Raw genomic sequence first — 25,667 nt, 5'->3', positions numbered from 1 at the left:
GCAGGGGTGAGTCCGCTCCTCTACAGCGGACTATTATCAGCAGGAAAAAACCACTTTTGTTGTGATACCAGGATGGCCAATTTCCAAGAGTTGACAAGAAGCTGACTCTCCAGTGTTCTCCGTAAAAGGCCCTTTTTCATCGCCTGTGGCTTTTAGCTTGCTGCTCTGTGCTGGGATCTAATACCTCAAGTTTAGGCCTTCAGTGACAACTTGAAGTTTACATTTTTGTGTTAAGCTTCCATTCAATAGGAGCCTCTAGGGATGTCCACACAGCCCACAGCAGTGAGCCTGCCATGTAGACATGCCTGAACCCTCATAACAGCAGGTGCTGAACCAAACAGGACTCCAACTTGCTGAGCTCTCATAAGGTGACCACAGGACATTCAGGCTTATTCCGGGAGCTGTGCTAGATTTCTGGTTAATTCCCCCAAACAAAATTAGATCTGACTGTTTACAAAACTAACCTGTGGCCTTTCCACATTGCAGCCCAGCCTTTCAGCTTGCTGTCCTTTAATCACGCAGGGGTTAAAGGAAGGGGAAGCAAGGCGGAGAAGCAGCTGCCATTCCACTGCTAACAGCAGAGTGGGGTCCTCTCTCTGAGAGCAACGCTCCCCCACAGTGCTCCCGGCCCCTCTTAGGACGGCGCAATTGATTGTAACCAGTCTAAGGGCCTGATCCTGCAAGGGTTTGCTAATGAGCATCCTGCTAACTGGAACTACTCACAGTAGCAGGCGTTGCAGTAGGCAGACAGTATTTGCAGGATTGGACCCTTGGCTCTTTTCAGTTTGCTCACAAAGCGCGGTGATTAGGGAAAGGCTCAGTAATTGCAGATACTATTTCTAGTGCAATGCTAAAAACAATCGTTTCATTGGAATATTTGCAGTGAGTTTAGATTTTGAAGAAAGCTTCGTTTTACAAAAATTAAATTTAGGGGCAAATTTGACTGGACAGCAGCCCACAGAGCATGGTACTCAAGCGGTTAATGAGCCCCAAGCAACCTAAAGAAAGGACAGTAACTTACCTGAACTCATTCACCCAGATCTTGTTCCTTAAACTGGGAAGGCAAAGAGAAGAAACAAGCCTGTTATTTATGAGATGGGCCATCAATCAGACCTACCCTCCAGCCATATGGACACAGACTCTAGTGAAACAGAAGTGCATTAAATGCTTTATGTAACTCCAGGAAGTTCAGTTGTGTCACCCAACACTGATATGGCAGCTCCTGGGCTCACTGCACTACACTGCCTTGGTCCATGGGATAAAGCAGAGAGGGACTTGACCTGGAACTGGAGTCGGAGACACTTCAGAACTTGGCTGAAGTTTTGGGTTGAGCCCATTGCTGGATTCATGGCCAACATGCTGCCTTTGCATCACACAGAAATGGGAAAATGGGAGGCTGCTTACAAAACTTACCCAGGGTCATGGTGGATTCTCCATCACTGGCAAGTTTGAAATCAAGAGTGGGTGTTTTTCTAAAAGCTCTGCTCTGGGATTATTTTGGGGAAGTTCTCTGGCCTGTGTTACACAGGAGGTCAGGCTAGATGATCACAATGGTCCCTTCTGGCCCTGTAGTCTATAAATCTAAAACAGGAAGGGACCCAGCAGTTTCAGACCACGTTTTTAAAAGCCTCGTGTTTTACTCCAGGAAGAAACATTTCAGCTAGTTGAATGCTTTGCTAGAAATACTTCCTGCTGACTTGCACCAGCCATTGAGAGAACAATCAAAGTGAATTTGAAACGTAGGCTCTGATCCAAAGCCCACTGAAGTCAATGGAAAGACTCTCACTGACTTTGCATTAGTCTCTCAAGGCGATCAGGAAGGGACTATTGGCTATGCACTGGTGGGTCTAAAAGAACCTAAACTGGGGTGGGCCAGGAGAAAGCGCAAATTAGACTCATTGAGCCTCCCATAGTCTCAACTCTGCAAATGGCCCAGAGCTTAAAGCTCCCCACGGGTCAGATTCACCCCATGGGAGTTATGTGGTGCACAAGTCTCTGCATAGGAGTAGCAGCAATCACTAGGGAACAATGTGTGTAATAGGCACCTTTTCCCAATGATCTGTGCGTAGGTCTTCACCAGATAGTCCGATATGTTCCGGCCCGTCAGGTTCTGCAGGATGTCACCAGTGTTCTGTTCTCTCTGGTACCATGGGAAAAGCAGAGACTTGGAATCGAGTATGTTTTCCTCGGTTTCATGCACAGCCCCTGCAAAGACCCAACCCAGCCGCCCATTCTCTACACACATCCCCGTGCTGCTCTGGGGATACAGAACAGCTGGGACCTCTCCTACCTGTGGAGGAGGCAGCCCCCCTGCGCCAGGAGGGCACACAGGGAGCATTTTCTTGATCTTCTCATTGCTGCATTCGCAGGCTGGGGAGGGGTTCTCCATGGTCCAGTTGCCATTCAGGAAGATGTCCTGGACCGTGTCGGGGACAGAGGCGGTGGTCCATTCATCCTCTCTGACCAGGCAAGGAGTGTCTCTGCATTAGGCCAGAGCCAAGGCAAATGCAACTTTTTATAAAGACAGCTCAGTTTGCTAAATTATGTAAATAATCAATGCTGGTCAACGCACAGAGGGAGTTTTCCGAAGTGCTCAGCTTGGACCTAGCTCTGCTCCCACTGAAATCAACAAACTCCCACTGACCTAGCCCGGCGCCTGTGGAAGGCAAAGGGAAGGCTCTCATTAACATCAGTGGGAGCAGAGTCAGGCTGACGCCAGGCACTGTAGAGAATCCCGCCATTATCATCCCTTTCTGGGGAGTTTAAAGTGCTTTATTTAATTCCGCCTCACAACCCCCAATAGAGCCACTTTGTGGCGGGGGGCGCAGCCACACAGCGATGTTGAGGGGCTTGGCTGGGCCTTTGGAGTGAGCATGGAGCTGCACTGCCCCAGGGTAGCACCAAGAGGCAGAATGTCTTGGAGCTCCCATTCCTGCAGGGCAAGTGCGCCTGCTACTGCACAACTTTGCAGGTGCAGATAATTCCCCCTCAACCAACTGGCCTACCCCATTGCCTGATGTGTGGGGCAAGGAGCTATGGCCCATCACCTCCCTACCCAGTTTGGGGCAGTGACTTCAGTTCTGGGTGGCCTGTATACAGATCACACAAAGGTTGGTGGAGCGGGGGAACAGGGAGGGTTCTTCTTTGTGCCTTCCTTCCAGGCACAATCTGGCCATAAATGACTTGCCCAAAGCCATGCAGCAAGTCTGTGGCAGAGGCCAGTCTCCAGGCCTCCCATCCTGCCTGCTAGCCATGAAAGCACACTTGTGGAAGCCACACACACAAAGAAATCCTACAGAACATGAAGCAGAGAACTGTGGGAGCAAAACAACTAAATCAAGCTAACACTATATGGCCAGTTTGGCTTTTCTTTTCAAAGCCAGATCCTCACTGCTAGTACCTTGGGGAACACCCTTACGTCTCTATCCTGGTCAATGGCAGTTCCCAGCATGCTGCCTGCACGGAGCACTAGCCATGGCCTGGGAACCCCTGGGGGGCAGGTTCTTGAAGAGAGAAGGAAAGAGGTCATTTTCACAGTACACGCCTGGACCCCTGTGTGCTCCGTTCTGCCCTGAGGAGTGAGTAGCTCCCATTAAAGTCTGGGTCAATACTCTTAGTGAGCAAAGGGAAGGAAAAGGTAGGGCCTGAGCCTGAAACCCTGGCTTATCCTGAGTGGCAGTGCCAACAAAGGATGCAATCACAAATGAATACTTTCATACAACATAAGAGGAAAGGGGCCTGCACCTCTGAAGGAAGAGCTTTCATATGAGTCCAGGCCACTGGCATCAGGCCTTCTGCTTGATATTTTCCTAAGATGATCACTACAGCTGCTTCTAATTAACCACTGCCATTGCAATAATACAAACACCACACCCATCACATTGATGTTACAACCCTGAAACCTGATTCTGAGGCAATAGCAGCTGTGAGTTATGTGACACCCATTCACAGCATCCACCAATCCCTCAAAGCAGCAGCAACGTGAAGTGGCTTAGAAATGACAGAGCTACTCCTTGTGCCTGCCCTTGCTCAGATTCTACTTACGGAATGGAATGTCCTTCCACACAGCGGGTCCCAAAGCCGGGTTCATTGAGAAGCGTGTTCATAAGCTTCTGAGTGCCTGCATCATCTGGCGCATCATTGCTATGGGTGCATCAAAGAGACACATTCAGGGCACCGAAATAAGGCATGTGCAGCAAAGCCAGCAATACGGCAGGGCAGACGGGAGGAAAAGGAACTGGGTGGAAAGTTTCCTTTGTGGCATGCGTGTGTCTCTCTCTCACACAGACATACGAAAAGTACTGTAACATCTGGAAAGAGTTTGGGATACTTTTAGCTTCTTTTTTGTGTGACTTAGCATCTGAGAACAAAGTGAATTGAGATCTGAGGAAGAAAAGTGCCAAATAGTATTATATTCCTCCTACTATTCAAACTCACTCTTATTGGGAGCTTGCCTTGTTAAAGCTACAAACAGGCAAAATGGTGTCTTTTCTTTACGCTGTACTTTGGAGCTACACACACAAATGCAAACTGTGAGGTGATGAGACCGTAATGGTGAATAGAGAAAGCAGAACCAGTCCTAAAGAGGCCTATTTAATGTTTTCTGGTCATTTGCAAGGTACCTGATAAAGGTATACTGCTCCTCGTACATCCAGGGCTGCAGTTCCAGGCTGGGGTATTTCCCGAAGGGAGGTACAATCAGGCTGAACATGAGAGCAATGCACACAAACACGGCAGGCAGTACGATCTGAAATCACAAGGGAAGCGGCAGAGCCACCTTTAAAAGAAGCATCCCCACAGAGATCAGCTGTCCAGAGCCACTTGGAAACACTGGTAGAACTGGGCCATGTTTCGGTGACTTCTGCAGGAGTTGCTGCCTGGTCTCACCTGGGCGAAGAAACCCTTCCTGCTGCGCTTGGCAATGAGCAGCCTCTTCCACAGCAGAGCTACGAACTGCTGCCGGATGAGCTTCCAGCCCTTCATCTGGTAGGACCCTTTGCCATCCATCCCACTGAGCAGGTCTGTCTCTCTGGATTCTGCTGACAACAAATGATACAGGACTCTCACCCACAAACAAACAAAAGCAGATTTCCTTCTCCTCCAGAGGACCCTGGTGGCTGCCCATGTTCTTACCGCCATGTCTCCTAGACTCGCTCTGAGCACTAGGGGGGTGTGCAGAATGGCAAGGGGAAATGATCTCTCATGAATATGCATCTAAGTGTTTATCTTTCTGCATCACCGAGGCTGAGACTACCTTTCCAGACTACCTTCAGATCTGGCTGCCATTCATTTCCAAAGGGAATAGGCAGCCAGATCTACTAGGCACTGTTGGAAACCTCAGCCTTACAGTCTTTACCAACGGTTCTCAAACTGTGGGTCATGACCCCCTTTGAATGGGGTTGCCAGGGCTGGCTTAGACTTGCTGGGCTCTAGGGCTGAAGCCGGAGCTCCACTGCTCAGGTTCCAGGTCCCTTGACTAGAGGCCGAAGGCCCTGACCTTCAGCTTTGACCCCCTGCCCAGAGCGATGGGGCTTGGGCTTTGCTCTCCTCCCTCTCCCTGGGCAGTGGGGCTTAGGGGTCGTGAAGTAATTTTTGTTGTCAGAAGGGGGTCATAGTGCAATGAAGTTTGAGAACTCCTGGTCTATACTCTGTTCATTAAACCCCTCTTGGAAGCAGAGTTGGGCCAGACCAGAAATGCCAGCTCTCAACATTCCCAAACATTGGGGAAAGTTCCATTCTAGAATGGAACTTTTTAGCCCAGGTCCACCTTTTATTATAAGGTGTCCCATAAGGCAGGTGCTTTATATATTTATCCTGAGGAATAAGAGTGTTAAGTTGGCCTTAGGGAAGGGTAGATGCATCTCAAAGGGCAGGGGAATGTTGATATAACAGCTGAGATCCAGCAACATCTGGACATAGAAAGCCCCTGCTTGAGTTATTGTGGCCAGGTCACATTTCCATAGTATCGATGTCACTAGGGGCACCTCTATACTATAAAATGACCTGACGCAGTGTCAATGGAAATCACTGAAAAAGCTCCCATTTGACTTAATGGGTTTTGGGTTAGGCCCTTAATCTGTATCCTTTGGACAGACTGTTTCATGCATATTCACACATTAGCTTCTGCAGGGCCCGAGAATGAGTTGGGATATCTAGTGCTGATGCATAAACAAACCTTCTTCCTCTTGCCTTGGCCCACACAGGGAAGTAGAGATTAATAAACATCCTGCATGAGGATGGAGCATCCAAGGTTAAGTATGTCAGGAATTCTAACACACTTCTACAAATGCAGGAGAAACTAATAGGACATTTACTAGAAGGAATTTAAATTGCATCCAAAACTCTTCAAAGGTGTGCTGGTTAGTTTGTTTCAATGCCTGCATAAAATCTAGTATTTCTTGCATTGTGATTCACCCAAGAACACGGACAATGAACACATTTCTTTAAAACATTAATATTTTAGAACTGTAGATCAGTAATGAGGCACAGACAGAGAAAGTTGAGATTAAAGTTCCATCTTTACCTGGATCTATGTCTGAATCATTAGGGTCAAAAGCATCATCTTCCGTGAATGGATGAAGGCAGCTCTGCCTGTCTCCAAAGACACGCCTGTTCCTTCTTGCAGGTAATGTGCCATCTGAAGAGGACAGCACGTTAGCTGATTTGCTCAAGTTAACAAAGACAATGAACAACCCTATTCTTCTATAAGCCCCAAAGCATGGGGAACTGAAGTGTTACCATCAAGCTACTGTATAGAAATCTTCACTGAATATTTGCTTTCAACTTTTAAGAAGTTCCCATATGCAGACTGAACAGCTGTGGACTGCCTCTAAGCTGCTGCTGAATTAGCACCAGAACTGGGAAAAACCGCCACACACCTTTGCATTGATATGTAAAGTGAACCCATGAGCCAGTTTTTCACATGGTGTCCAAGGAACTTATCTTTAAGGGCTCTTCAAATGTCCTGGTTTTTCATTTATCAATTAAAATGTAGGGTATGGGAGGATAATCCTAAAATGTTAATTCAAGATGTATTGTTACATCAAACAGAATTTGCACTGTTTCTCCCAGGAACAAAGAGACTATTGGAACAAATTTGTGGTGCGAAGAGCAGCATGTGGAGTGAAAAGAAAAGTCAGCTGAACATAGATACTTGCTCAGAAACTTATTTGCTCATTTGCTCAGAAACTTACTTAATGACACTTATTCAATGGTTCATGATAAACTCATTCAGACACTAAGTTACTGGAAAAAATCCTCCATTCCAAGAAATATGTGCATGTGTCTTGACACTCAATAATGACATTTTTGTATGGCTATTTTGTGGCTTTAAAAAAGTCACCATAAAAGTGTTCCAGTTTCTGATTTTGAAAATAATTTGTGTAGCATCTTTCACTTGTGGCTTCTATACCAGGGCAAGAACCATCATTTTACAGATGGAAAAGTTGACACCCAGAGAGGTCAACAGATTTGTCCAAAACTACAGAGTGTGTAATTGGCAAAGTGGGAAACAGAACTCATATCTGCTAAATTCCACCCCCTTGCTCTAACCACTAGACATGGGGTTGGCAGTCTTTCAGCAGTGATGTGCCGAGTCTTCATTTATTCACTCTGATTTAAGGTTTCATGTGCCAATAATACATTTTAACATTTTTAGAAGGTCTCTTTCTATAAGTCTATAATATATAACTAAACTATTGTTGTATGTAAAGTAAATGAGGTTTTTAAAATGTTTAAGCGGCTTTATTTAAAATTAAATTAAAATGCAGAGTCCCCTGGACTGGTGGCCAGGACCTGGGCAGTGTGAGTGCTACTGAAAATCAGCCTGAGTGCTGCCTTTGGCATGTGTGCCATAGGTTGCCTACCCCTGCACTAGATGACTGATTCTACTTGCCCAATGGCTTAATTCCTTGAATTGGAATTTTTATCAGTTGAGAATTTAACCCTCTGTCATAGAATCATAGAATATCAGGGTTGGAAGGGACATCAGGAGCTCATCTAGTCCAACCCCCTGCTCAAAGCAGGACCAATCCCCAGACAGATTTTTGCCCAAGATCCCTAAATGGCCCCCTCAAGGATTCAACTCACAACCCTGGGTTTAGCAGGCCACTGCTCAAACCACTGAGTTATCCCTCCTCCTTGTCAGTTGTGTGCATAAGGGATGATGCATGCAAATCCTATATACAAAGCTGTACAGATAGAACCTCCTTTGACAATGCAGCCCTGAAACTACTGCACTAACCTGAGGTCTCTGCATCCACCCCATTATCTTCAGCCACTTTGAGAAAGATCTGACAGGCAAAGAGAGGTTAAAAAGAAAATTAGAAGTGGTCTAACACAGCAATAATGTGCTGTTTGATGTAACATGGGAGATCCAATTATTCCAGTACAGAATGCATCATTTCAACTTGAGGGGCTATATGGAATATCCCTTGCCTAGAGCAGTGGTTCTCAACCAGGGGTGCGTGTACCCCTGGGGGTACTTCCAGGGGATACATCAACTCATCTAGATATTTGCCTAGTTTTACAACAGGCTACATAAAAAGCACCAGAAAAGACGGTACAAAGTAAAATGTCATAGTCAATGATTTGTTTATACTGCTCTGTATACTATATATACTGAAATGTAAGTACAATACTTATATTCCAGTTGGTTTATTTTATAATTATATGGTAAAAATGAGAGAGTCAGCCATTTGTCAGTAATAGTATGGTTGTGACACTTTTTTGGTCTGATTTTTATGTCTGATTTTATAAGTTTTTAAGTGAGGTGAAACTTGCAGGTAACACAAGACAAACCAGCCTCTTTAAAGGGGTACAGGAGTCTGGAAAGCTTTAGAGCCACTGGCCTAGAACAACTTAGAACATAACCAGTGTGACACCTGAGGACTTGGCAGCCAAATGCAGCCCTATGATTTTTATTGCTGAGGTTGGGACAGTTATTTTTTGTGGGGAAGAGGAACAGAACACATGTTCTTTTAGCTCCAGCTAAGAATGGCACGGGACATTTTTTATCTCAGTACTATTCACAGGATGGAGCAGCCATTAACCATACAGAATCATGATGCAGAGTAAGCACTTATTGTAACCTTCATCCCTTTCCAATGAGGATGCACATATGAAGCTTGGTATTAGACCGGTGGAAGTCCACCTGCCTTCTAATCAAGAAGGAACAACATTCCCAGCTGTGATGGGATATGCTTTCCCCTGTAGTTTCCTATACAGGAAGGGCCAAAGTTTCAAACACAGAAGACAACTATGTTCTAGAAGCTGCTGGAAGAATCAGGGTTTCCTCCAACCAGTTAAAGAGGAAATCATGATGCCAAATGCATTTCAGAAGGTGGCAGAGAATACAATAGACAGGGCTTCAAGGGGACAAGCTCCTTGTGCTGCTCTGGTGACGCAAAGCTACAGGAAAGCCAGTGTGCCCAAGTGAAAGTGGAATCCCTAGGTGGAGGAGAGTCTGGGTACGGGACATGACCAAAATGTTGCTGAAATCCAGCAATCCCTGGCTGCTTGAAATGGCCCCATGGAGACTCTTGGAACCAGGTGCACTTACAGCAGCCCTGAGATGTCTGAAAGTACTTGACAAGGTAAGTTAAAACCTGATGGTTAGAAAATAGTTTGGGCCAGACCCCCAGCTGGTGAAAATGGGGAGCTCTACTGTCTATAACAGAGCTGTGCCCACTCACATCAGCTGAGGACCTGGCCCTCAATTTTTAATGCACGTTTCCCTTGTGGGCACACTTAAATTGGGCAGGAGGAGAAAATTCTTTTCACACTTCTGTGGTTATGAACTCAGGGCCAGACCAGTTCCCTGGTAGACAGGCTTCCCATGGATATACAAGGGATTTTTCCCTGGGGTCTGCAATTATTTGTTTGGCATTGTCTAAGGCATCAGATCAGCTTCAGCTCACATACTTCCTCCAGGGTAGTCTCTGAGATGCCGTAACTTGAAATGCCCAGGTCAGAGAGACGGTCGTCGATCTCATGGAACAGCTCCACAAAAGCTCCCTCTCTAGCAGCTTCATATGGCAAGACGTAGGTTAACTCATGGCCAATCTCCTCTACCAGCCTGGCCTCAGGAACGTGCTTCATAATGAGGTTGGAGATAACAGAGACGTCTGGAGGAACCAAAATACAAGATGCCTGCCCTGTTACTCTGTGAGTCACCGGTAACAAAGACTGCAGAGACTCAGGAATCTTGCTGGGACACATCCTCAGCTGGGGTAAAGCACAACCCAGTGAAGGATTGACTTCAATGGAGCTAAGTCCTAGCTGCAGATCCCAGCAGCTATTACTATTTGCAGCATTTCTGAGGACCTTTGAAAACCAAATACAATCAACAGCCCTACAAGCCACTCTACACGAGTGTACTCTGTGCAGTGCTAACATATTGGCAAGCACATCGGCTTTGATGGCCCTTAAATTCTGGTCTCATTTGATCATTAGGTGAAATTCATACTATTCGGCACTTTGCATTCGTTATGCTTTGCAAGTATTAAATGTTCCTCACAATCCCAGGTAGGTCAGTGCTGTTATCCTGCTTTTACAGATGGAGGAACAGAAGCAGAGAGTATAAGTGAGTTGCTCAAGACCACACTGGTGAGATTCAATCTCATGCGTGCCTTTTTCAGTCCTTACCTACTGTCAAGGTGTCACTTTCATGGTCACTGCCAAGCCCAGCATCTGAGCTGCTCTGGGAGACACTGTCATCCTAGGTACATAAGAAAGGATGAACATATGTTAATTGCAGCAAAAGCGAGACAGCTGTATGGTGCACTCTCCTTATAACACCATCCAGAGAGGCCCAGCAATCCAGATGCTCTAGGAAGGGGCTATAGCACAAAGGATCTTAATGTTGTTTATTGTAACAAAGGGTTGAGATAACTAGTACTGTAAGAGGATGTAAGAGCAGAAGCTAGTATCAGTAGCAATGTATTTAATCTATTCAGGCAAGCAGCCAAATCGCAAAGCAGCAGCATCCATTGTCAGGCTGAAAACACAGGCATTAAAGACTTCATGCAAAGAGGCTGTAATGGACACAAGCCTCCAATGCAATGGTTTAACCATATCTGATCTCAGGGCTGTACCAAGGTAGGTAATGCTTCTGTGCCATGCTAAGGGATTTCTTTTCAATCCATTTACACCATTACATTTTAACTTCTTGGCAGCCTTAAGTTTTGGTGTAAGGAGGATAAAGATGGAAGGAGAAAGGAAATGTGCAGCTGCTATGGGAGCTGTACCTTTTTCAGGTACGACACCGTACTGCTGCTGTTTCTGCAGGAGCTCAGAGAAGAGTCCACGTCCTTCTTGACCAGGGTCAGGTAATAGCCTGTTCCTAGCTGGTTCTTCAGAAACAGGGAAGAGCCAACGCAACACAGTTTGCCATTAGAAATGATGGCAATCCTGTCCCCTAGGATGTCTGCCTCATCCATGTGGTGTGTGGACAGAATGATGGTGCGGCCTGTAAATAAAGAAGATAAGACAAACACCAAAGAGTTTGCCAGTAAGTAATCAATATCAACATCCCTAGGTCATGGGGTATGCAAGCACTCTGCCCTCGCCATACTGCTAAATGTGAGGTGGGTTCCTGGTCTGAGGGAGGAATGGTATGGAAGAAGTTAACAACAGCTCAGGTGGATTCTCTCCTCTCCTTTATGACCCAGTCCCCATCCTGTTTGTATTTTGACACTTGTCTTGGTAGGCACTTACGGTGCTAGATATGGAAACAGAACAAGCAACACCCAGCAGTGAGTGGACGCACAGTAATCTGAGCAGTCAAAGATGTGGTGCACCTCAATTCCTGAGTCACCAGGTCCTGCTCAACTGGAGCAAGGGTTGTGATTTCAGGGTACACCAATGAAAGGGGTTTCATACCAACAAGTAGGCCTACATAACAGCAGAGGGCTTTACCCTAATGCAGACACCAGGAGTCAGCTTCTGAACTGAGCTATATCCATATGAATCCACTGGAGTTGCTCCAGATTTACAGCTGTGGGAGTGAAATCAGAATCTGCCCTCCTATCCTCTTCCCTCAGTGGGTAGTGAACATAGAACATGGCTTACTCTTGAGCACTGAAATGCAGTCCCGCCAATTAAAGAGAAGTGGCTCGTTATAATGAGACTGCAAAAAGAGTCTCATTAACGGGGAATGCAGGTGGCTGGGTGCCCTGAGCCTAGGGCTAGGGCTGTTTGTTGCCATCTTCTACTAGGGCACCAAGGGATTTGCAATGACACATTAGTAACAATTCCCCCATACAATCAGCAAAGGTAGAACAATGTATTTTATCTAAGCCACAAGCCACTGATGCCCTTTTGCTTCCAACTATATCTGGGTGAAAGAACAGATACCTTGGCGATACTTCAGAAGCAGCTCCCATATCCCTCGGCGAGAGTAGGGATCCACTCCAGCTGTTGGTTCGTCCAAAATGACAACCTTTGATCCACCCACAAAGGCCAAGGCCACAGACAGCTTTCTCTGCATGCCACCTGCAAAGCAAGAGAAGAATTCAGGCTGGAGGTGTGAACAACAAAGCAGAGATCTGTGCTGTAAGGTGCTGTGGTGGAGATGGCTAGAACCAGATTCCCCACCCCCTTCTGAAGCCACATGCCTTCTGAAGCCATGTGTGCATACAGATGAAGTTACATGACTCTAGGCTCCATCCTCCCCCCATGACAGAGTTCTGCACCATGCCAGGGAACAAGTGGGGGGGCCCTTAAGGAGCTGGTCATTGCTCCTGGATCTTGTGCTGCTCAGCACCAGCATTAGAGCAGCAGACAAGCTGATCTAATTTATTTGACTAGTGTAAAGTCTGCAAAGTACCTTACTGCCAATGGAGAATTGGCAGAGTGGACTCCACACCATCCCACCACATCCCTACACTGGGACTGAGGCGGCTGGTGCAGGAGCCTACACCAGTGGAGTGTTCTCCTACACAAGGGGAATTCTCAGTTAGCCGTCTGGGGCCAGAATCCACTCACCTGGCATTGCCTGAGTGGGACAAAGTGAACAGAGCAGACTGGAGAATACAGACAGTGGCTTTAACCACGTTGCTTTTGTTTAACTTGCTCCAGTCACCGCCCGGGGTACCAGGCATACTGTTTTAGTTTTACATTTTATTAAGATGTCTAGAGATTTTTGGACATTGGGTACTAATAAATTCAATAGCATTTTTACTATGAGAGCTTTTGTACTGACTGTCATCTTGGATCGAAGCTGGGACCTCCAGAACTAAAGCATGAGATTGTGCTAAAAGATTAAGTCAGGTATAGAAGATTAACGTCTTCTGTGGGTCAGGCACAGAGGGTGGTGGGTAATGCACACTCAGCCTTGGTTAACATACTTGCCCTAGGCAGAGGAAGCTCAAACCAAACACCTCAGCCATTTGAATCCCAGATGAGCACCCAGTCTTTGTTATCAACAGGCATAGGTGCTGACTTACTCTGATCCCGGGGGATGCTTGACCCCCGGCTCTGCCCCAGGCCCTGCCTCCACTCCACCCCTTCCCCCAAGCTCCCACCTCTGCTCCGTGTCTTCCTGCCCCTTGCCCCCAACCCCCCAGCGCCTCCTGCACGCCAAGGCGGGAGGCACTGGGGAGAGGGGGAGGAGCTGATTGGCAGGGCTGCTGGTGGGTGGGAGGCTCGGGGGCAGGGGGATGCTGATCTGCAGGGCCACCAGTGAATGCTGAGCACTCACTCTTTTTTTTCCATGGGTGCTCCAGCCCCAGAGCATCCACGGAATCAGCACCTATGTCAACAGGAATTGAACCTTGGCAGCTCCAGAACTAAGAGCATAAGTCTCCTCAGCTTGAGCTAAAGGACTACGTTCCCAAGCTATTAGCTGTAGCAGACCCACCTCTGTTGTAGATCAGGCATAGAGGTGGATACTTAACACACACTGAGTGGCAGGTTACACTGTAGTATCTTGCTTTGCCTCTCAGTATTAGGGAACTACAGTGCCCTTCTCAAAGCCGCCTGATCAGCTGAGATGAGACATGCAAAGGGCTGAACAGCTGGACTTACCAGAGAGTTTGCTGGTTCTAGCTTTGAGTTTGTGAGGCAGGCCGACATCCATCACCATCTGCTGCATCTCTTCTTTCACCTTTTTTTCTGACAGCCCTTTCAGACGAGCGTAGAACCAGATGTGCTCTTCCACAGTTAGCCTAAGGAGTAGGGAGCAGAACCAGAAAGGCACTGTGTCTGTCAGGCTCACACTTATCCCATGAACCTTTTTTTTTAATTAGTTAAAAAAAACATACTTATTTAGGCAGGAAAATATTATACAGGGCTAAGATTTTTGGAAGTGACTAATGATTTTGGACGTTCAACCTGGAACATCTTAGAAGGGCCTGATTTCCAGAGGGCAGGTGCTCAGTGCTATCTGAAAATCAGGCCATATTAAGGTGCCTCAGGTTGGACTCCCAAACACTGAGGTACCCCAAATCATTAGTCACTTTGGAAAATTTTGGCCTATTTTCTTAATGAAAGGAACAGTTTTCTAAAAGAAAAACTGGAAAAATGGTCTCAATGCATGTGCAAGGCATTGCTGATAGACCACAGATACATCTAACAATAAAACAGAACCTACTTCTGTCCAGCTACAGATTCTTAACAGCTCCATCACTGAACTATCCCAGACCGCATATACAACTCAGAATAGCACCTCCTGGGTGGGAAGTAACCCCTAGTATAAGCCACTACTTGCTGGTTTGAGCCCATGAGGTGCAATGTCTCCCATGTGACACCAACCACCCACAGCTTCCACTGAATATTATGTTCCAGATCCGCAGCTGGTGTAACTAATCTACTCCCTTCAACTGAGCAATGCTGAATTACACCACTGAGGATCTGGCCAAATATGGTACATTTTAACATCCTGATTCTTGGTTCATTCCCATTTACCAATATATTGATAGTACTTCAACACTACCTCATTGTTCAACTGCCTTTAAACAGCAGCCCTTGCAAATGATATACCAGTTACATCTACTTCTATACGCACATTTGCTAACCACTGTCCCGTGGAGTTACTCTGGACTTACACAAGCAAGAGAGAGACCAGAAGTGGGCCTCGAGCCACAGAGGGTGGTAATGTCAGAAAATGAGAAAAGTAATCCTCTGTAATTTTAAATAAACACACACACATTTTTGTTTTGTGCTACAGACCCCATCATTGTGCTTCTTGGCTGCTACTCACAAGTCAAAGAGGACATTGTGCTGGGGACAGACACCCAAGTTCTGCCTGATGGTGCTGAGCTCCGAGCGGATATCTTTGCCCAGGATGAAGGCCGTGCCCAAGGTCGGAGGAAATAAGCCAGTTAAGATGGACCTGAATGACAAATGCAGTAAATAGTAAGTGAGCTCCAAAATGGCACAGCACAATCCAAATCAAGAGCGGGCTTGTTGCACATGCGCTAGGGAATGAAAGGACAATGGCTAGGCTAGAGTCTTGCTGATATCTCATATCATGTGATTATTCCCCAAAGGAAAACAATCAGAGAAACATCTTGCATGTGAGTTTTTGGGTTTAAGGAGAGCTGGACTGAATCACATGCTCTTGGTTCTGGGAGAGAAAAATATCCTTACCGCTCTCTAAAAGTTTTTAATGCTTTCAGAATTCATTTCCTTATTCTGATAAAGCGGGGTCACAAAGGGGGTTATTAAAAAGTGCTGCTGACACTGTACCAAGTCAGCCACAGTCTTGATCTGGAACTGTGACAATTCACTGGCACCATTCCCCAATATCGGTGTATTTCATGGGCCAGATTCTCAGCAGATGTAAATCAGCAGAGCTCTACTGAAGTCAGCGGAGATACACTTTTTACACCTGCTGAGTCTCTGGCCTTGCATATTTAATCTATACATCTACCCACATGCACATATTATATTGTCACGTTTAGACAAAACACTAGGTTTCAGAACCACTCTAATAAGAGGGCCTCCCCCACCCTTAAAAATACTGTCCTTACATGGTTGTGGTTTTCCCAGCTCCATTGTGTCCCAGAAAGGATGTGATCTGCCCTTCAAAGAAATTCAGTGTGAGCCCATCCACGGCAACCTTCTTGCCATCACGATAAATCTTCACCAGGTTCTGAATGGAGACCCCCAGGCTAAGATGACTGGGTTCCTCCTCCATGCAGTCTGCGAGAAGAATAAGTAATCAGCAAGGCAGCGTAGAATAGACACAGCACCAATAATATTAATACACATCTTTCTGTGGCCAATGAGAACCCGCAGTGAAGTGGGACATTTAGGAAGCTTCGTAATCTCCCTTCCCAGGGTGTTATCCCTCCATGGAGGTTCACTTTAGCTTAGTACTAATTAGTTCTCTGGAGGCCAGCTGTAAGGGCCTGATCCAATGCCAGATGTAGTCAGTGACGGATACGTATCCGCCGACCAGATCAGGCCCCATGTCAGAGAGGACCCAGTCCTGTGGGATACTGAGCACACTCCACTGAAATCAGTGGAAATGGAGGAAATGTCCCAGCTCACAGGCTCATGCCTCAATCCCAAAGGAGAGCCCAATCCTGCCTGCCTTATTTGGGCAAGATTTCCAGTGATGTATGTGGGAGTTTTACTGGAATAAGGACTGCACAATCATGCTCATATTCTCTTAGTTATCAGGGGAACAAATAGTGAGTAGGATAGAAGCAGCTTTGATTTCATGATGCTGCATCCTGACACCTTTTCACGCAGTCCTTACCCCAACTTCATTCATTTAAACCTAAGCACCTGCCTTCTGCCCCAGCGTGGGTCAGACACTTACTCTCCGATGGCCCTTTGTGATCAGAACGAGCATGCCGCCTCTCCTCATACTCCTCACCGAACCAATAGGACTTTGTGAAGGGGAAGTACCAAGGCCTGGGAATTCCGTACTGGCCTAAATGGGGAGGAAAGCATTCAGGTGAGCACAGCAACATCCACCATAATGTCTCTATATTTAAAGGCAAAGGGCAAGTACTGAAGCATTTTATCTCCAGCTGTCGGGCCTTGGAGAACAGCAGCACATACATGAGAAGGTGAAAATCTCCCTTCTAGAATGGAAATTGGCGACAGATTGAAAAAGAGATTTTAGCCAGGTGGGGAATATTAGACGATTTCACAATATTACAACCAATCTTCCCAAATCCCACTTTACTCTAATAGTTAAAGGCCCGATTGTGGGAGGTGCTAACCACCCTGTGTCAGGAACCAAGTGTCCTCAACTCTTGGCAAAGCCAATGGGAATTGAAGAGGCTGAGAATCTCATAGGAGGTGCTAGCACCTGGCTAGACTGAGCCTAGTTTGTATGTGGGGGCACTTGGAAACTGTCCAGGAGTTTGATCAGTGACTTTGATCTGATAAAATTGATGGTGCAGGGTTGCCCCCTTCCCCCTTCTGTAACATGTGCTGCCTGGAACGTGAAACGCTCTTGACGAATGGGCAGGAATACGCAGGACCCACAAAGAGCAGAACACCACATCTCTAGGCAACAGTAAAGGCTCACCTGGGAAGACAGACTCAATGTACCAGGTCATAACCCCATAGAGGAAGGTATCAAACAACATCATGAAGGCAGACGTGGTGAGGTTGAAGCCATCTTCTTCCAGGGGGCTTTCAAAGAGGTTGTCCCACTGCACGCCAACCCCCTGCTCCTCAAACAATGCAAAGTACTCACAGCCAAACCCAAAGGCGACCGGGGACAGCAGGCTCTAGGAGAGCAAGATGTTCACACTCTTGAGACCATTCACAAACTCATCTCTTCATCTTTAAAAATAAATGGAGAGGGGGCTGCTCAGCCCTCATGCTAGTGTCATGACTCATAACACAAAGGGTGGAAGCCAGACCCTACTGAACTCAATGGCAAAACTCTCATTGGGGCCAGAATTTTCACTTAGGGCTCAGCAAGCTCCCATTGCCTAGTTTTGTGCTTGCATAGCCCTCCTGAGTTTGAAAGTTTGACTCCTACTCAAACGTGACAGAATTTGTGTAGCTCTTTGAAGAGACTGAAACAAGGAGCAGAGGTAAAGACAATGATGCAGTAGAATAAGTATGTGTGTGTGTGTATACACATAAGTAAAATGAGGGGATTCTCTCCCCTACTAACCAGCAATGACTTCCCTTTACCTACAGAAACATGTTTCCTTGTGTGTTTTTATTGAGTCCCCCTGGGAAGAAAACCTAATTGATCTTTTTTGAAGAGATGGTGTGAGCACAATTGCATGCAACATCGAAGGTGTGGGCATACCATGAATTTATATAGTGGCATTATGATAATTACTGTTCTATTACTATCCCTTTCCTAGTGGTTCCTATCATTCTGTTAGCTTTCTAGACTGCTGCTGCACATTGGGCGGATGTTTTCAGAGAACTATCCAAAGTGACTCCAAGATCTCTTTCTTGAGTGGTAAAAGTTAATTTAGACACCAACATTTTGTATGTATAATTAGGATTATGCTTTCCAATGTACATTACTTTGCACTTATCAATATTCAGTTTCATCTGCCATTTTGTTGCCCAATCACCCAATTTAATGAGATCCTTTTATAAGTCCTTGCACTAGCTTTGGACTTAATTATCTGGTGTAATTTTGTATCAACTGCAAATTTTGCCACCTCACTGTTTACCCCTTTTCCCAGATCAATTACGAATATGTTGAACAGCACTGGTCCCAGTACAGGTCTCTGGAGGAATCCGCTATTTACCTCTCTCCATTCTGAAAACTGACCATTTATTCCTACCTTTTGTCTTCTTGTCTTTTAACCAGTTACTGATCCATGAGATGACCTTCCCTCTTTCCCATGACTGCTTACTTTGCTTAAGAGCCTTTGGTGAGGTACCTTATCAAAGGCTTTCTGAAAGCCCAAGTACACTATATCCATTAGATCACCATTGTCCAGAGGTTTGTTGACCCCTCAAAGAATTCTAATGGTTTGGTAAGGCATGATTTCCCTTTACAAAAGCCATGTTGACTTTTCCCTAACAAATCATGTTTATCTATGTGTCCGATAATTCTGTTCTTTACTATAGTTTCAACCATTTTCCCTGGTACATTTTGCCTGGTACTGTAATTGCAGGGATCACCTCTGGAGCCTTTTTTAAAAATTGGTGTCACATTAATTATCCTCCAGTCATCTGGTACAGAAGATGATTTAAGTGATAGATCACATGCCACAGTTAGTAGTTCTGCAATTTCATATTTGAGTTCCTTCAGAACTCTTGGGCGATCCTGGTGATTTATTACTGTTTAGTTTACTAATTTGTTCCAAAACCTCCTCTATGTTATGTCAATCTGGGACAGTTCCTCAGATTTGTCACCTAAAAAGAATAGCTCAGGTGTGCTACTCTCTCTCACATCCTTTGCAGGGAAGACCGATTGAAATAATTCATTTAACTTCTACAGAATGGCCTTATCTTCCTTGAAAGTGCTCCTTTAGCACCTTGATTGTCCAGTGGCCCCACTGCTTGTCTGGCAGGCTTCCTGCTTCTGATGTACTTAAACATTTTTTTGCTGTTAGTTTTTGAGTCTTTTGCTAGTTGCTCTTCGGATTCTTTTTTGGCCTGCCTACTTATACTTTCACACTTGATTTACTGGAGTTTATGCGCTACTGTCCTCAGTAGGATTTGACTTCCAGTTTTTAAAGGATGCCATTTTGCCTCTAACCGATTCTTTTACTTTGCTGTTTAGCCATTGTGGCACATTTGTGGTCCTTGTACTGGCCTGAGAAGTTCTCAAAAATCTCAGTCTGTATGGTGTACATCCATCCCTATTTGCATTGGGATCACTGAAGTGTTCAGAGAGTGACAGATTTTACAGCCAGAAGTGACCATCATGATCATCTAGTCTGAGCTCCAGCATAACACAATCTGTGGAATTCCACCCAATGCTCCTGGACCTGAGCCCAAGGTTTGAACACTATGCTATTACGTGGTTAGACAGTGCCCCAGTGGTAGTTCTTCGTGCTGCTATGCTGAAGACTGGGGTTTGGTTTGTTTCCCCCTTCTCTTGCTCCCCAGATGACTAGACTGTAGTATGGGGGAAGGGAGGGAGTGCTGTACGTAGCCACCCCCAGTGAGTTAAGGAATGCTGTGAAGAGTCTCTAAAGGGAGGCTCTCAGATGGACAGGCCTCTGGGGGAGGGCAGCTTAAGGGTCTGATCTTGTCACAAACGGGCAATACTACATGAACTGCACCAGGGCATCATCAGGCCTCATAGTAGCAGATGGGAGAATCTCAGTACTCCATGAAGAGCATGCCCAGAGATCCCTTCCCCACTCCCAGGCTCCCTGATCACTTACAAACCCAGAAAGTTCTTCATCGGTGCCTGCTCTGATGGCCCTTTGCCCTGGGTACAGTGGAAAACACTGGCCTCTTGCAGCCCACAGCCCCACACACTAAAGAGCCACCAAGCGCATTGCTGGCCACGGCATGATATTCAATACAGCTCCTCTGTGCCAAGCCCGCCGCAACTCACCGCGAACATTTTCAGCGAGACGCTCACATAGTCCTGCCAGGCGACGCACAGCACGTAGGGAAGGTAGAGGGTGAAATAGATGATCCCCCCACAGGCTGTTGCCAAGTTGGCCCTGGAGAACATGGTGCTGATGAGGAAGCACTGCAAGATGGTCACCACGGCGAAGACGGAGAGGAATACAAACACCACGCTGGGGTCGCTATAGGGCAGCAGGTTTCCCATCTTGGCAAGGAGGAGATACATGTGTCACAAGGCAAACAGGGCTCACTGAGAAGCAATCAACAGGGCCCACTTCCAGAATCACTATTCAGAACAGAACTACCTTTTAACTGCTTTAGCTGCCCAGTCCTGTAAGCAGGAGGGATTGTGACCATGCCAGAGGTGCATTTTGCCCTAGGCACGGTACTCTGCACACTAAGATGCACTAAAACAATTAACTGAAGCACCCTTATTGTTTTAAATCAGCGATTCTCAGCCAGGGGTACACGTACCCCTGGCCGTACATTTATTCATCTAGATATTTGCCTAGTTTTACGACAGGCTACATAAGAAGCGCTAGCAAAGGCAGCAAAAACTAAAATTTCATACAGACAGTGGCTTGTTTATGCTGCTCTGTATACTATACACTGAAATGTAAGTACAGTATTTATATTCCAATTGAGTTATTTTATAATGATACGGTAAAAATGAGTCAACACTTTGTCAGTAATAGCGTGCTATGACCCTTGTTTATGTTTATGTCTGATTTTGTAAGCAAGTAGTTGTTAAGTGAGGTGTAACTTAGGGATACACAAGACAAATCCGATTCTTTAAAGGGGTACAGAAGTCTGGAAAGGTTGAGAGCCAGTGTTTTAAATCACTCAGCCTCGTTTTGGAACCAAGAGCCTTTTCCCAGTGAGTCACTGCCTGATCCAAGTTCCTAGAATATTAACTCCAGAGCATTCGTTACCAGGCTGATTGTTAGCAGGGCCCCGCGTTATGCCGCCCCACAGGAAATCAACACTGCTGAGAAGGGGAGAGAGAGAAACTGTGATGGTGCCAGCCTCACCTTCAGGATCAGCACCAGAAGCCCAGCGCTCATGAGGAGGGGGATGAGGCTGCTGATGAACCAGCTGAACCAGAGGATACCATTGTCCAGGCCCATGATTCTCATCGTCTCCTTCAGCCGGGCTTCCTTCTCGTACACAATCCCCTTGATTATTACAGCCACCGAGTAGATCCAAGCCAGAGTCATGAAGAGGGGCATGGAACGGCCCATGACACGCAGGAATCTGGTGGCAGGAAGGGAAAGAGCCAGGGGAAAGATTGTTGTGGTTATTTGCTTTAGAAAGCGTCACCAAGGGCTGCCGGGTACCCTACAGGTGCAGAGGAGGAGGATCACAGTACCGCCTAGAGGTCCCTGTCAGTGCCAGAGCTCCATTGTGCAAAGCAAAGCATGCACACAAGACCGGGGCCTCAACCTGGTGTAAATCGGCATCGGTCCCTGGAAGTCACTGGAGGAGTGAGCGACTCACAACTCTGCGCTGCTGCTCTATTAGCAGGGCAGTGCTTTAGGATCTTTCTAGACTAGTCTCCGGCCACTTCTGGGCCAGACTGCAACTGCATAAGCCTGGGTGGAGGAGAGCACCCGGGGACCAATCACAGCTACATTCCCTGCCCCCTCCATTGCTGACCGAGGCACCGAGAGGGGGTGATACAGTACTGTCCTGATAATGCACTCTCCCACCCCTCACACTCTGCAGTTGGGAGGCACCATCCTCCACAGAGCTCTTCTGGGGCAGGGCCTCCACGTGCAGCCCCCCCAGGAGCCATCCTGGAGCCAGAAACACTTTGGGTACCTGCATAGAGTGATACATCCAATCCCATATTGAAGAGCCCTGTTCATGCACCAGTATAGGAATGCACAGGTACCACTAGAGCAAATCAGCAGCATAATAGCAGGCCCAACCCTGCCCGATAATGCCAGTGGCCGCATTTCCAGTGACTCAGGAGTAGACACAGATCCTGCTACCTAGTCGACCTACTGCATAACTTACATATCATCCACATAACAGGGGTAGGGCATCTGCTGCACATAGACACCAGTCTTCTTCTCTGTGCCTGTCAGTGTCCTGATGATTGCCTGCTCCACAACATCCTGCAAGTACACAAAGCCGCCCCAGACATACCGCATGTCTTCAAAAGGGTCGGCACGAGGACCAGGGTCCCAGTACCTAAGCCAAAGGAACAAAGATCACCTGTTAGAAATCCTTACAGGCCTAGAGTCTCCCAACGCCTCTCTTGAGAGGGCAGCTAGGTAGCACTCACCCATCCTTAATCTTGTTTGTCCTTTCCACATTGTCTATGTCCATCCGTATCTTGTACTTGACGTGAGGAGGCAGCTCTACACTGTTTGAGGTGATTTCAGGGAAGACAATGCCAGCCCAGAACTTCCTCTCCTCCAGGAGCTCCATGGACCTGTTTATGAGCCGCACTTCTGTGGTCACAGGCTCCAGCTTGTCCAGGTTGACACACTAAATGGAGACAGATTTGTAAGTCCCTGGGCAGAGTTTATTACATAGGGTTATATGTTGGTAGCTACAGTGATAGAACACATTCAAGCCTTTGAAACAAGAGGGACCCGGAGATGATAACACCTTCACCTAAAAGATGGGGCAAAGCTACACTGTGCTGGAACACACGGTCATTCATTCATAGAGGTGGAATCCAATGAGTTCAATAACGCCTAGAGCTTTAAAACCGCTGCTGTTTCTCCTGCAGTCACTGGGTAATACCAGATGCAGAAAAACAAGCATCCAGGGCGCTGATGAGATCAGCCATTATCAGCTGCCCATAATGGTGGGGCAGGACTGTCACCGGAAACCACATGGAACATGCAAGATAAGATTTTGTCAAAGATGGGTGCCTAAAGTTAGGCTCTTCTGTCCGTATTTTGGCACCTAAGTGAGCACCCTGAGTTTCGGAAGTGCTGACCACCAGGGTCGGCTCTCTCTTATTTGCTGCCTCAAGCACAGTAGTCAGACAGCCTTTGGTGGCGTTTCTAAGGGAGCTCTGCCGGTCCCGTGGCTTCGGCGGCAGTTCAGCGGGTGATCTGCCGGTCCCGCGCCTTCGGCGTACTCGCCGCCGAATTGCCACCAAAGCTGCAGGACCGGCGGACCTCCCACAGAAATGCTGTTGAAGGCTCCCTGACTGCCACCCCCAGCCCGGCTTGCTGCCCCAGGCACACGCTTGCAGTGCTGGTGCCTGGAGCCGCCCCTGCTGACCACCCAGCAGCTCCCCCTGAGGCTAGGATACTTACTTAGACGCCTACATGTGGGCTTAGGAGCAATCGTTTCAGATTTTAAATCTTGGCTGCAATGTTTTATTGTTTTCTTAATGCAAATCTCCTAGGAGCATTGATGGTGTGAACCATGACACTGCAAACCCAGACACCCAACTACCACTCATAAGCACTGAGCTTTTTACAGTATGACTCTCCTAGACCCCTTGCAGAGAGCATGGCTTGGCCTCGTACTGGAGGACATGCATGAGCAAACGTTACCTAACAGCAGCAGCACGCTCACCTCCATGAAGCGGGAGATGGTTTGGACAGCCCGGTCAGTCTCATTGAAGGCATCCCTCCAGGTGTATGTGGAGCCATTCACTGGCTGAATGTCCTCTGGGGACTTTGCCAAGAACAGGGAAACATCTTGAACCCTCCACGTTGAGCCGGTCAAGTGAGTGTCCCAGAGGCCTTTGCTTTTCAGCAGTGTCTGCAATTATGGTGCCGGGGAAAATAAGGACCGTTAGGCTCAGGTTTGGATTCCCCCCAGCAAGCCAGAGCTTGTACCAAGCTACCATGACTCTTTCCCCTTGGACCTGGAAGTCCAGCTCTGGACAAGGACTAAGAATGGAGAGTTTACTGAGCACATGAATTCTCTTCAGCACGCCATGTTACTAATTCTGCCAGTGCATGGGCCTTCCATCAGAGAAGCCCAGGTTCCCAGAGTGCAGCATCACATTAACTGCAGTGTGACAAAATGAAAATTCCCAGGGGAAAATAACATTCAGGGGAGACGCAGAATTGGTAGTGTCAAATGGGGTGTCCAAGTTGTCTGACAGAGGGGCCTCATTTGGTAGCTTGCTAGATGACTGAAGGCTACTCCCAGTTTGCATGACAATAAACATGTTGCAGTTACTCTGAGAACACAAATCCCAGGACAGATTGGCCATCTACATCATGGTCTAGCTATCTGGTAGAGGCAGCATGGTCTGGTGGGTAGGCCACAGGACGGAGACTCAGCAGGTCGGGTTTTTAATCTCTGTTCTGCCATTGGCCTATTGTGCGACTTTGGGCAAGTCACTTCATTGCTCTGTGCCTCAGTTTCCCCTCCCACACTTTGTCCTGTCCATTTAAACTATGCAGGGCCATGACTATCTCTCACAATGAATATGCATGGGTCCTAGCACAGTGGCATCATGATCTTAGCCTAGGCTCAACTGGAATACAAGGGATAGCTCAGTGGTTTGAGCATTGGCCTGTTAAACCCAGGGTTGTGAGTTTGGTTCTTGAGGGGGCCACTTAGGGATGTGGGGCAAAATCAGTACTTGGTCCTGCTAGTGAAGGCAGGGGGCTGGACTCCATGACCTTTCAGGGTCCCTTCCAGCTGTATGAGATAGATAATATATGGTGATATACCTATCTAAATCCCTCTATCTGAGGTATTCACAGGGTGCCCAACACCGTATGTCCTGCCTTGCAGGCTGAGAGTTGACTCTGGACTGCTCTCTCTACTGCAGGTGGAGGGCAGCAAAGAACCACACACTCTGGACACTCAGAACCTGCCCAATGACACAGTAAATACACTCCCAGCTCATAGGCACATTTGATAACAACAAGTCTCCAGCAGGTGGCAGCTCTGTTCCCGTCTCTGGGAAAGTGGGAAGAGTTGCAAAACACCTCCTGCCCCACAACCAAACCAAAAGCCATCCTTGGAAAGCAGGGTAGGAAGAAGGAGATTTTTCAGCTAAGTGGTGGTTGCTACATGCTGCTGACACCTTCCAAACAATTCTTTGCTTTGAGCAGAGCCGAAGGGGTGATCGAGTGTAACCGGGAATTCAGTTCCCGAAGTGCTAAGCGTAAATATCAGTGCAGCAAGGCTGACCCCAGGGGCGGCTCCAGGCCCCAGGAAGCCAAGCGCGAGCTTGGGGCGGCATGCCGCAGGGGGCACTC

At 47.1% G+C, this 25,667-nt stretch overlaps 1 protein-coding gene across 1 annotated transcript in view; it reads right to left on the bottom strand.

The window, feature by feature from the left end:
- Positions 1-25,667, bottom strand: part of ABCA1 (ATP binding cassette subfamily A member 1) — a 140,557-nt gene that overhangs the window by 23,073 nt on the left and 91,817 nt on the right. Inside the window, 22 exon segments of the mRNA XM_030568016.1 lie at positions 1,022-1,054; positions 2,046-2,140; positions 2,291-2,480; positions 4,045-4,143; positions 4,623-4,747; positions 4,888-5,036; positions 6,524-6,637; positions 8,243-8,291; positions 9,922-10,124; positions 10,645-10,717; positions 11,247-11,467; positions 12,355-12,492; positions 14,026-14,165; positions 15,200-15,331; positions 15,972-16,143; positions 16,769-16,882; positions 17,489-17,693; positions 20,456-20,677; positions 21,504-21,726; positions 22,492-22,668; positions 22,763-22,968; positions 24,019-24,207. Coding sequence (XP_030423876.1) covers positions 1,022-1,054; positions 2,046-2,140; positions 2,291-2,480; positions 4,045-4,143; positions 4,623-4,747; positions 4,888-5,036; positions 6,524-6,637; positions 8,243-8,291; positions 9,922-10,124; positions 10,645-10,717; positions 11,247-11,467; positions 12,355-12,492; positions 14,026-14,165; positions 15,200-15,331; positions 15,972-16,143; positions 16,769-16,882; positions 17,489-17,693; positions 20,456-20,677; positions 21,504-21,726; positions 22,492-22,668; positions 22,763-22,968; positions 24,019-24,207 — 3,269 coding nt within the window.

The sequence above is a fragment of the Gopherus evgoodei genome, chromosome 6, assembly GCF_007399415.2.
Source record: "Gopherus evgoodei ecotype Sinaloan lineage chromosome 6, rGopEvg1_v1.p, whole genome shotgun sequence".
Classification (NCBI taxonomy): Eukaryota; Metazoa; Chordata; order Testudines; family Testudinidae; genus Gopherus; species Gopherus evgoodei.
Note: the sequence above shows the minus strand (reverse complement) of the source record. Positions and strands in the feature narration are given on the sequence as shown.